Genomic DNA, 12056 nt, shown 5'->3' with positions numbered 1-12056 from the left:
AGTATCTTGCCCAGGGGTCATACCCAAGACTTCTTAATTCTACTCTGCCACTCACCATAGAGAGGCCAAAGCTAGAACCTTAAGACACGGCCCTTCCTTAAGAAACCCCTTGAACTACAAGCTGGAAGTCACCTCAGAATTACAGTAATTCAAATAAGAAAAGATCTCTCTAAATGAAGAATATGGGCCAGAAAAATGGTGGCTTTTGTTTGGTCAATACAAGTTTCACAAATAGAAAAGGATCTTGCTGGAGAGAACTAATTTTTCACACTGACTTGGGGTTTCCATTCTGAGTAGAAAGTGAACAGGGCTGAGAGACAAAAACAAAAACAAAAACTTGGTTCTCATCTAAACCCAGTTGCCACTCACTATGTGACCAGAGGCAAACTACCCTTTCTCTAAACCAAAATTTAAATGTTTAACTGAAACAAGGGCCATGATATCAGTCTCTCCTGTGTTTCTGCCTCTTAAGGGCACTGTGAGGTTAAGTAGTATAATTAAGTAGAACTGAGCGATTAAAAAGTCAAAAGAGAGATTATACTATTATTGTAGCTGTTAGAGCTGAATTTGGAAGTTCTTTTCTTAGAATGCAGGGTGTCACAGAGATACAGGAATCAGAGAGAGATCCTGAGCTATGGCTTTGAGGGGTTTTGTTGTAAAATTTCTATACCCACTGTCCTACAGCTACTTCTGCCCACCTCACATTGGGCAAGAAAATGTTGGGACCCAGTGGGTGAGTGATGCTGTTTTCCCTGTGACCTTTTACCTGGGCAATGCTAACAGCTACAGGAAATCATGTGATGTGGAAATCTGTCTTTAGAGTTCAAAATGGCTTCTGTGTCAAATATTTGCTTCTGCCCCACTAAAGGGATCCAAACACGAAACATGGTTATTGATAAAAAAGAGTCTTGTGGGGCTGGAGCGATAGCACAGCGGGTAGGGCATTTGCCTTCCATGCAGCCGACCCAGTTTCGATTCCCATATGGTCCCCTGAGCACCACCAGGAGTAATTCCTGAGTGCATGAGCCAGGGGTAACCCTTGTGCAATGCCGGATGTGACCTCCCCAACCCCCGCCAAAAAAGAGTCTCAGAACAAAGCTTCAAGTTTTCTTAATAAGGTTTTAAAATTCCACATGTGTTACATTTTTTCGGGGGTTTAAAAATAAAGACAAAACCCCATAAGTCAAATAAAAATATTGCTATTGACAAACAACTTTCTTCAAGTTTACTGGCAAGCTGTTAATAATTTTTCCTAACAGAAAACTGTTCAGAGTATATTGTTATCAGCAGTTTTATCCTGACTGAGTTGTGAGATCCTAAAGAACATGAATTATAATAAGTCGCCATCACTGTCACTTTCACTGTCATCCCATTGCTCATTGATTTGCTCAAGCGGGCACCAGTAACGTCTCTATTATGAGACTTGTTGTTACTGTTTTTGGCATATCAGATATGCCACGGGTAGCTTGTCAGGCTCTGCCGTGGAGCTGAGATACTTTCGGTAGCTTGCCGGGCTCTCTGAGAGGGGCGGAGGAATCGAACCCGGGTCGGCTGCATGCAAGGCAAACGCCCTACCCATTGTGCTGTTGCTCCAGCCCAATATCTTTGTATTTTCTATGTCCTACGGTAACCAACTGCCAAGAAAATGACAATGATGTGTCAACAATGAGAACTAGATCTCTGAAAACCCACTCTAAAGAGAATTTACAGCTCAATATCAGACAGGGAAAAGTGAGTTAAAGATAATTGCAATCCATTTTAAAAAATCTTCACATATAAAACATCCAACTATCAAATAAGACAATAAATAAAACAATAAAAGATAAATAAGTAAAAAATTATATACCTTAAATCAACAATGATAAATACTATTAATTTCTATTTATTACTCTTTGGTTGCCAGAAGCTCTGCAAGATGACTTCTTTCTCTTTAAAAATATAACTACCAATTCTTTTATTATAGAAATGATATATGTCAGGAATATATTCCTCCTCGGTTTAGTGTCTCATGCAAATTTTCAATGCCTTAATTTTATGACTTGGGGTGCTTCAGATATTTCTCTGAATTCATGTTGAATGACTCCTCATTCAAGGATTCTTATAATTTAATATGAAAAGATATAAAGGAATAAAACTATGCTGAAGGAGAGATGTCATTATGCAAGCTCCTCCCCAGTTAGTCACTAAACAGATCACAATCACTCTGAACAAATGTCATAGCAATATCCTAATTAATGACTCCCTCCAAACTGTTTTAATAATAAGAAATAGAGAAAGGGTGGAATAGTACCTCATGCAGAGGAAATGCAGCTTCATAGGAGCCATTGGTAAGCAAACGATTCAGACCTGAAACAAGCAGAAAAATGGTGATTTCAAATTAGTACCAAGTTTGAATTCTCATGGAACTGATTTTTTCACTTTTGCTAGCTTATCATGAAGACTTTATTGTTTTTTTATTTTTTATTCCTCTGATAATACACATTTGAGTTGTATAGAGCTATTACAATGTTTCCCGAAGCAATTTCAAGTCTTTGTGTGATTATCTACTTACATTTTCATTTATTTATTCATTTATTTTGCTTTTTGGGCTACACCTGGTAATACTCAGGGTTTACTCAGGGCTCTGCACTAGGCGGTGCTCAGGGGACCATATGGGATGCTGGGGATTGAACCTGGGACAGCCATGTACAGAGCAAATACCCTACCCTCGGTATTGTCGCTCAGGTCCTTACTTACATTTCTCATGCATCAAGTATCTAGATATGGGGTGGTTCAATCTTCCAAAGACAACTTACTGAGAAACTGTCAGACTTCTTTTTGACATTGCTATGTCAGCAGAGTGTGATTTTAAGCCCTTGGTGTGGTTAGTCTTGAAGTCATTCTAATAGGTGTAGTTATGCTTGATTATGATTTTTAATTTGTGTTCCCCTAATGAATGCTTTAAAATATCATAGTGTGATTAGTTGCCATCTGTACATCTCTTGTCAAATCCTCTCAGCTCTTATGCGCATTAAAATTTTTATTACTGAATTTATAAACATTACTAGTAACTAGACCTATGCTTTGAAAAATTTTCCTCCTCCTCTCTGGTTTCTCTTTAATTAGGATTTAATTTTGATAAAGTTTAATCATCCATTTTTTCTTTTATGAATTATGCCTACAGTGTATTTAATACCCCCCTGACTCAGCCAGGAACACATTATTTTCTCCTATGTTTTCTCTCAGAAATTTTATAGGTTTAGGGTCCCATTTAGATCTACAATCGATTTAACTTTTGTATATATATTCAAGACTTTTTTTCTGCGTATGGGTGGCAACTGTTCAGCATTATTTGTTGAAAAGGACAATCTTTCGTCTAGTAACTTGTCATGAACTGCAACAACTTAGCTTAAAAAAGTGTCTGTCAAGGAGGCAGGCTGGGGCATGGGAGGGAAGCTAGGGACCCTCATAGAAGGAAGTTGACACTGGTGAGAGGACAGGTATGGGAAAATTGAATGCCTAAAACTCAACTATGAATAACTTTGTGAATAATGGTGTCTCAATAAAAATTGAAATGAAAAAACAATTGGCAGTAGATTTATTTATAGAATCTCTATTCTCTTCCACTCATCTGTCTTTCTTTCTTTTGTTCTTTTTTGGGTCACACCCAGCGATGCTCAGGGGTTACTCCTGGCTCTGCACATAGGAATTACTCCTGGCTGTGCTTGGGGGACCATATGGGATGCTGGAAATCAAACCAAGGTCAGCCACGTGCAAGGCAAACGCCCTACCTGCTGTGCTAGTGCTCCAGCCCCCTTGGTTTTTCTTTATACCAGAATTCAACTCTCTTGTTCTCTGTATAGTAATTTTTAAAACCTGATATCTTCCTCTATTTTGTTTCCCTTTTCACTGATTTCAATAAATATTTAAATAAGGCTGTCAATTTTCACACACCACCTTGGGAGTTTGACTGACACTGTATTAAATTTTATAGAGTAAATTGAGGATCATTAACATCTTAACGATATTGAGTCTCTGGTGCATATATAGGATATAGCGCTCCATTTATTTAGACCTTAAGGTTCTTTTGGTGATGCTTTCCAGTCTTCAGTGCACATATATTCAGATCATTTTCATTAAAATATTCCATATACTTTGATGATTATTGTAAGTGGCATGGTCTTTAAATTTTCAATTCTTTTACTTTGTTGTTGACTTATAAAAAAAATAACTCAGCTTTCTATGTCAATCTTGTTTCTTGGAACATAGGTAAACTCACATATTAGTTCCAGCATTCTTTTCATAGATTCCAGTGGAATTTCTATATAATGATGATGTCTGTATAGAAAAGACAGTTCTATTTCTTTTACAGTCTAAATATCTCTTTTGCTTTTGGGTGCTCAGGACCAATGTCTGTGCATGAAAAACACACAATAAACTGCTGCATGACCTCCCTAACCCATTTTTTAAAATTTTGTCACCAACCACTATAATGATATAAAATAAAACACAGCCATATTTTTTATTTTCCCATGTTAGAAGGAAAGATGTTAATATTAAGACATTAATATTGTGATAACAATGTTATCACAAGTACTTCATTGATGCATTTTGTTAGATTGGGAAGATTTTATTGCCTTTCTGAGTTTTATCAGGAACAGATGCAGGATTTTTTCTCAAATGGTTTTTGTGTCTACAGAAGATGATAATAGAACCAGAAAGATAATATAGCATGTAAGGCACTTCTACAGCAGATAGGATGCTAGCCTTACCCACAGCCCAGATAGGCTCAAACCCTGGCTCAAACAGTTTGCACCACACTTAACTAAGAAAGGTCCCTGAGGAACAAAGTGTCAGGAGCAAGCTCTGAGAACCACCAAATGTCCTGTTCCCTTCAAATAAACAACATAAAAGAACATTAGTTTTTTTCCTTTTGCTAATATTGATTTATAATGTTAAATTAACCTTGAAGTCTTGTATAAGCCTGATTTGGATATGATCCAATATCCCTTCTATATACATTGTTAGCTTATTAAATTTTGTGTACAATGCTTATATCTATAAGCATGTTCATTCATGGTGTTCATTTTCTTGTACTGTTTTATCTGCTTTCATTATCTGGGAAATATTACCCTCATTGAGTATCTTGGCCAGAGATTCATGAAACTTTTTGTTTGTTTTAGTTATGGGGCCACACCCAGCTGTGCTCAGGGCCTACTCCTGGCTCTATATTCAGGGATCACTCCTGGTGGGCTTAGGGGATACTGGGGATCAAACTCGGTTCGGCCATGTGGAGAGCAAGTGCCCTACCCGCTATACTATCACTCTAGTCCCAATTTGTGAAACTTTTATAGAACTAGTATTGCCACTTTTGTTGAGACCTGATAAAATTAACCACTGAAAGAATCTGAAGATATACTTTATATAGAAATTAAATTCATACTAAAAATTCAGCTCACAGAGAAAATTCCAGGCCCAGATTATTTCACGGGTAACATATCTATTTCTTCTTGGATGAGTTTTGGTTATTTGCACCTGCCAAGGACTCTGTATACTTCATTTAAGTTGTCAACTTTATTGACACAAGATAGCCATGCTATTTACTTATGCTTCCAATTTCTGTGGTGATAGCTCCTCTCTTATTCTCAGTGTTTTGGCAATTTGTATTTTCTCTCTTTCCCTCTAGTTATGCTAGGTCGAAGTTTGAATCTATTTTCTCTCATCGTACAGCAAAATAAAAAAATCCATTAAGTTTATGAAATCAATGTCAGTGCTGCTACTGGCCAGAAGTTCAGGTACAGTTTTAGCTAAATTTTCTGCTCAGAGTCTCACAATGTTCAAGTCAAGATTTGGGTCAGACAATTCTCACCTGGAGGTGCAACTAGGAACAGATGCACTTCAGGTTTCTTCGGATTGTTTGACAGATGAAGCTGTTCTAGCATTCCTGCTGGCTTGCTCCTTCCAAACCAGCAACAGAGAGATGGAGCTGTTTTTCTCTCAGGCTTCTGAGCTCTGAGGAGGTCTAAATCTCTTTTATTCAATTTTATATAATTTTATTATACTTTAGGTGACAATTACAATAGTGTTAATGTTTGTGGTGTTGATACAAATGTTGCTTCCCCGCCACCTCCCCACCTTCCCCACCACCAGTGTGTTGAAGTAAGACTCTTCACCACTGTCCTTATGTCACTCACTTCTATTTCATCTCTTCCTTCCACCTTCCTCCATTGCTTGGTAATCTGCGTTTTATAATCCAGGGCCAAGGGTTTGTCATCATTCGATACTATTTCCCTCTTTTTTTCCCGTAGCACTGGTGAGTGAGATAATCTATTATTCACTCTTCTCCCTCTGGCTCCTTTCTCTTAACCTGATACTCTCCAGTTACATCCAAGTTGCAGTCAGCTGCAAGATTTCATTTTTTCTTATAGCTGTGTAATATTCCATTATGTGTGTTCACCACAAATTCTTTATCCATTCATCATTAACTGAGTTGTTTCTATATACTGGCTTTTGAACTTAGTACTGCAATGAAAATAGGCATGCACATATCTCTAAACCAGTTTAGTGTGTGTGTGTGTGTGTGTGTGTGTGTGTGTGTGTGTGTGTGTGAACCCAGGTCTCATACATACAAGGTCTGTGCTCGCACTGACCCACATAACTAGCCTTTAAACCCTCTTTTAAAAGGCTTGTCTTCTTATCCCACTCAGGTTAATCTTCATTTTTATTAAGTTAAAGTCAAATTGACTGAAATAATTACGCTTGTAAAAGCTCCTGAACTGTCATAAAGTACACTATAACTTATAGAAATTATATAATCACTTTGATAATATTGCTGAGACATACACCACAGTTTCACCCATATTTATGGGGGAAGAATCACAATTGGTATGCCTCATTGGGAAATCAACCTTAGGTGTGTCCAACACAGGGCTGATGCATTGTATTTTTTTTTTTTTGAAGACACTGCTTTTGCTTCTATTCATTTTTTTAAAGACACTGCTTTTGTTCTTTGTTGTCTCTTTCCTGTTTTCAATTGCACTAACATCTATTATTTTCTAATTTCCCATCTTCTATCTTCTTTAGATTACTGTTGGAATATTTCCCCTTTTCCAGCTGCCTTCTGGAGTTTTGTCACAGAAACCTAGCTGATCTTTGACCTGCAGATCTAAGGTGCTAGCCTAGTCTTTGGGATGTAAATTTCAGGTGCTGTCTAGTTTGTAATTGACATGTAGATTTCTTGCTGCAGCCCAGCCTGGTCTTTGGGATGTAAATCCGAGTGCTTTCAGCCCAAAGAAGGCTTCGGTTTTGGTTTTGTATCTTGTTTCCGAGGGCCAGACCCACTGAGAGAGAGATCGGGAGAGAAGTAGGAGGAGAAGAGGGAGAAGCCAGAAAGAGGCAGCAGTTGAGCAGTAGATCCAGAGAGAGGCCGGAGCTGGGAGTGCGGGAGATGAGAAAGATGAAAGATTGAATAAACGGTAACTAATCAGCAACCAGGTTGGTCCTCGTTCTTCCTTCGCCTGTGCTTGACCACCGGCCGTCCCGATCCAGTCCACACACTGCGGTTCCAGAGCACCAAACGCGGGTGGTGAGACAGAGCCGCCCGGAGAGCCCGCGAGTGCACGCGCCCCCTCGGCGAGCTTTAGTTTTTTACAGATTACTTTCTTAAAAAAAGTTTCTTTAGGTGGAAGAGGAGGTCATTAATTTGGGATGTTTCTTTATCTATACTGGCATGCATACATTATAATTATAATTAAAATTTTCCCTAAGAATGAAACTTTTTGACATGTTGCATTTATTATGACCTCCTTTCTAAATTCCCTTTTGATGTATTCTTCTCCATTGAAAAGTGGATTATTTATTTTTTAATTATCTGTGAATCTTCCAAAGCTTTTATTGATGTCTAGTTTGAGTACATTGTGATCAAAGCATATTCTGAGTGACTTGGCTCCCTTTAAATTTATTAAATCTTACTTTAATGCTCAAATATAGCCTCACATTCTGTATACTCTTGGAAAAAAAGTGTAGTTTGATGTTATGGGTGGTGTAGCTGTCTAACAAGTCAACTAAGTGTATCAGTAATGTTGTGTAGGTCTTCTAACCCCCACTTATTACCTGTTTACTTGCTCCAGTGATTTAAAAAGTACTGAAGACTGATTATAACCATAGAGTTGTCTACTTCCCTTTGCAGTTCTTTGTTTCTGCTTCTTGTATTTTAAGGCTCTGTCATTTAGTGAACAAAAGCTTAGGATTATTATGTCCTCCTAGATAACTGACACCTTTACCACTTATAAAGACTTCATTACTTATGGTTATTCCTTGCCCAGCAACATATTGTCATGTCAATGCAGCCACTCAGTTAACTTTTGGATAACATGAGATCCTTTTGCAACCCTTATACATTTCATCTACTAGTGTCTTTGTATAGAAAGTGTATTTTCTTCAAGCAGCAGAAAAATGGGTATGGCTTTTTTGTTCATTGCATTAACTTATAAATTTTGGATTGAGATATTTAGATCACTATGATCAATGTTCCTTGAACTACAAGGGGTTCCAACCTGGAAATCATCATTGTTTCTTTCATGATGGAAGTTACCTAATATATATGTACATGTGAGGAATATATATGCACTATTCAGGATTTGGCTAAATATTTAAGGGGGTCCTTGTGCAGATCTTTGAGATCCCATCTCTAAGAGTGCTCTGCTTGCCTTCTGGTACTTTTCTGGAACTTTTTTTTCTTTTTGGGTTACACCTGTTGATTCTCAGGGGCTACTCCTGGCTCTGCACTCAGGAATTAGTCCTGGCGGTACTCGGGGGACCATATGGGATGCTGGGAATCGAACCCGGGTCAGCCGTGTGCAAGGCAAACACCCTACTCCCTGTGCTATCGCTCCAGCCCACTTTTCTGGAACTTTCACCTGTGAATTTTAGCTGCCTTGATCTCCTGGATTGTCAGACACATCTCAACTGAGAGAGACTGTTAGATTTTGCCTGGGTTCTCCCTCCCTGTGCTTATATCTGTAAACTATCTCAAACTACCTCACTTAGAAGGTTACATTTGTTTTCTTTCTCTTCTATATTCTTTGTAACTAAATTTAAGTGTTTCAAAAATGTCTGCCTAATCAGAGCCGTAGACCAATGGAATCAGAGCCGTAGACCAATGGAACAGGGTGGAATATCCCTACACACAACCCCAAATGTATGACCATCTAATCTTTGATAAGGGAGCAAGAGAAGTGAAGTGGAGCAAGGAAAGCCTCTTTAACAAATGGTGCTGGCACAACTGGACAACCACATGCAAAAAAATGGGTTTAGACCTTGACCTGACACCATGCACAAAAGTCAGATCAAAATGGATTAAAGACCTCAACATTAGACCACAAACCATAAGGTACATTGAAGACAAGGTCGGCGAAACCCTCCACGATATTGAAGATAAGGGTATCTTCAAAGGTGACACGGAACTAAGCAATCTAGTAAAAACAGAGATCAACAAATGGGACTACATTAAACTAAAAAGCTTCTGCACCGCAAGAGATACAGTGACCAGAATACAAAGACTATCCACAGAATGGGAAAGGATATTTACACAATACCCATCAGATAAGGGGTTGATATCAATGGTATATAAAGCACTGGTTGAGCTCTACAAGAAGAAAACATCCAACCCCATCAAAAAATGGGGCAAAGAAATGAACAGAAACTTTACCAAGGAAGAAATACGAATGGCCAAAAGGCACATGAAAAAGTGCTCTACATCACTAATCATCAGAGAGATGCAGATCAAAACAACCATGAGATACCACCTCACACCACAGAGACTAGCACACATCCAAAAGAACAAAAGCAACCGCTGTTGGAGAGGATGTGGGGAGAAAGGGACCCTTCTTCACTGCTGGTGGGAATGCCGACTGGTTCAGCCCTTCTGGAAAACAATTTGGACGACTCTCAAAAAATTAGATATTGAATTCCCATTTGACCCAGCAATACCACTGCTGGGAATATATCCCAGAGAATCAAAAAAGTACAATCGAAACAACATCTGCACATGTATGTTCATCGCAGCACTGTTTACAATAGCCAGAATCTGGAAAAAACCCGAATGCCCCAGAATGGATGACTGGTTGAGGAAACTTTGGTACATCTATACAATGGAATACTATGCAGCTGTTAGAAAAAAGGAGGTCAAGAATTTTGTAGTTAAGTGGATGGGCATGAAAAGTTTCATGCTGAGTGAAATGAGTCAGAAAGAGAGAGACAGACATAGAAAGATTGCACTCATCTATGGTATATAGAATAACAGAGTGGGAGACTAACACCCAAGAACTGTAGAAATAAGTACCAGGAGGTTGACTCCATGGCTTCGAGGCTGGCCTCACGTTCCGGGGAAAGGTCAACTCAGAGAAGCGATCACCAACTACATTGCAGTCGAAGGCCATGTGGGGGAAGGGAGTTGCGGGCTGAATGAGGGCTAGAGACTGAGCACAGCGGCCACTCAACACCTTTGTTGCAAACCACAACAGCTAATTAGAGAGAGAAAGCAGAAGGGAATGCCTTGCCACAGTGGCAGGGTGGGGTGGGGGGGAGATGGGATTGGGGAGGGTGGGAGGGACACTGGGTTTACGGGTGGTGGAGAATGGGCACTGGTGAAGGGATGGGTTCCCAAACTTTGTATGAGGGAAGTGTGAGCACAGAAGTGTATAAATCTGTAACTGTACCCTCACGGTGATTCTCTAATTAAAAATAAATAAATTATAAAAAAAAAAAAAAATTAGGAAATAATAAATTTTGTTAAGGATGTGGGGAGAAAAGACCCCTCACACACTAACAATAATAATTTACATGGTGATGTAAATTATTTCAACCATTCTGGAAACCAGTAAGGATGTTCTTCAAAACAATGAAAATAAAACTCCCATATGTTTCAAAAAAAAAAAAAAATGTCTGCCTATTACTTTTTCCCTTTTTGGTCATTTCTGATGGGAGAACAAATTTTGTTTCCTTTACTCTAGTTTGGGCAGCAGTGGAAATTAATGTATTGGACTTTAAAGTTGCCTTAAGATCAAGAATTGCATTACAATATGGTAACATGAATAGGACTTGACAATATTTAGAAGAGGATTAATAGTAGCTTAAAAAAAGTACTATGGGAAGGATGTCTTTCAAGTGATTTACAGGGGTATGACCTTTCTGCTTTACATCATGATTAGAATTCAGAGAGAACCTAACAAGAAAACGAAACATAAATTGATTTACTTTTCATGAACAGGGCCAATCAATGTTTTTGAACTTCTAGTAGCTATAGACCAATGTGTTTTACAATGCTTGATATTAATATTCAATGTCTACGAAAAGCATTTAAAATTCAGATATAGGCTAAGTTTAATATTTTGACTAGCACACAGGACGGTCTCAATATCCTTGTAATTAATCAGTGATTATGTAGAAATCTTTGATTTTTAAGAATTTTCTATGAAGACATTCAACTATCTTGTGAATAAACGTCAAGCATCCCAGATATTAGAAAAAACAAGATTCACAGAGGTATAATAGGAGACCGTGAGGAGGATATTTGTAAGTTCATCTTAATTTATCAAACTCCTGCAAAGTGATAAAGTACTGAAGATTTCAAGTCTATTACTTTCCTAATGTCCCTCTGAGCACCTACTTTATTTAATCCTGTATTTTACATATTTTTATTTCAGGCACTAGGATTTATAATACTATTTTTTTCAGGCTACAATATTCTAACACCCCACTCATTACCAGAGTACTAGTGTCCCTCCCCTAATGTCCCACGTTGTCTCCTGTTCTGCCCAAGCAACTTCTTTGGCAAACTCAACTCTGCAGGTCTATTAGCATCTGTTATTATTGTTTATTGCTATTTCCTTACTATTTTATATCATAGAAAGAGATCATTCTATATTTGTCCCTCTCCCTCTGGTTGACTTCACTTGGTACCATACTCTCTAGCTCTATCCACATAGAAAAGTTAAAGAATTTCATGCCAGATACCATGCAATGATGATATGAAGACAAATCAGGCAAGTTATTTACAATTAAGGAACTTATTATCT

General features: G+C 38.2%; 1 protein-coding gene across 4 annotated transcripts in view; it reads right to left on the bottom strand.

Annotated features, from left to right (window-relative positions):
• ANO4 (anoctamin 4) overlaps nt 1-12056 on the bottom strand; it is a 439919-nt gene that overhangs the window by 87560 nt on the left and 340303 nt on the right. For all 4 annotated transcript variants that reach the window (XM_055118276.1, XM_055118277.1, XM_055118278.1 and 1 more), the window contains one exon: nt 2291-2346. In XM_055118276.1, the coding sequence (XP_054974251.1) occupies nt 2291-2346 (56 nt within the window). The remainder of the gene's footprint in view (nt 1-2290; nt 2347-12056) is intronic.

The sequence above is a fragment of the Sorex araneus genome, chromosome 10 (assembly GCF_027595985.1).
Source record: "Sorex araneus isolate mSorAra2 chromosome 10, mSorAra2.pri, whole genome shotgun sequence".
In the NCBI taxonomy this organism is placed as follows: Eukaryota; Metazoa; Chordata; class Mammalia; order Eulipotyphla; family Soricidae; genus Sorex; species Sorex araneus.
Note: the sequence above shows the minus strand (reverse complement) of the source record. Positions and strands in the feature narration are given on the sequence as shown.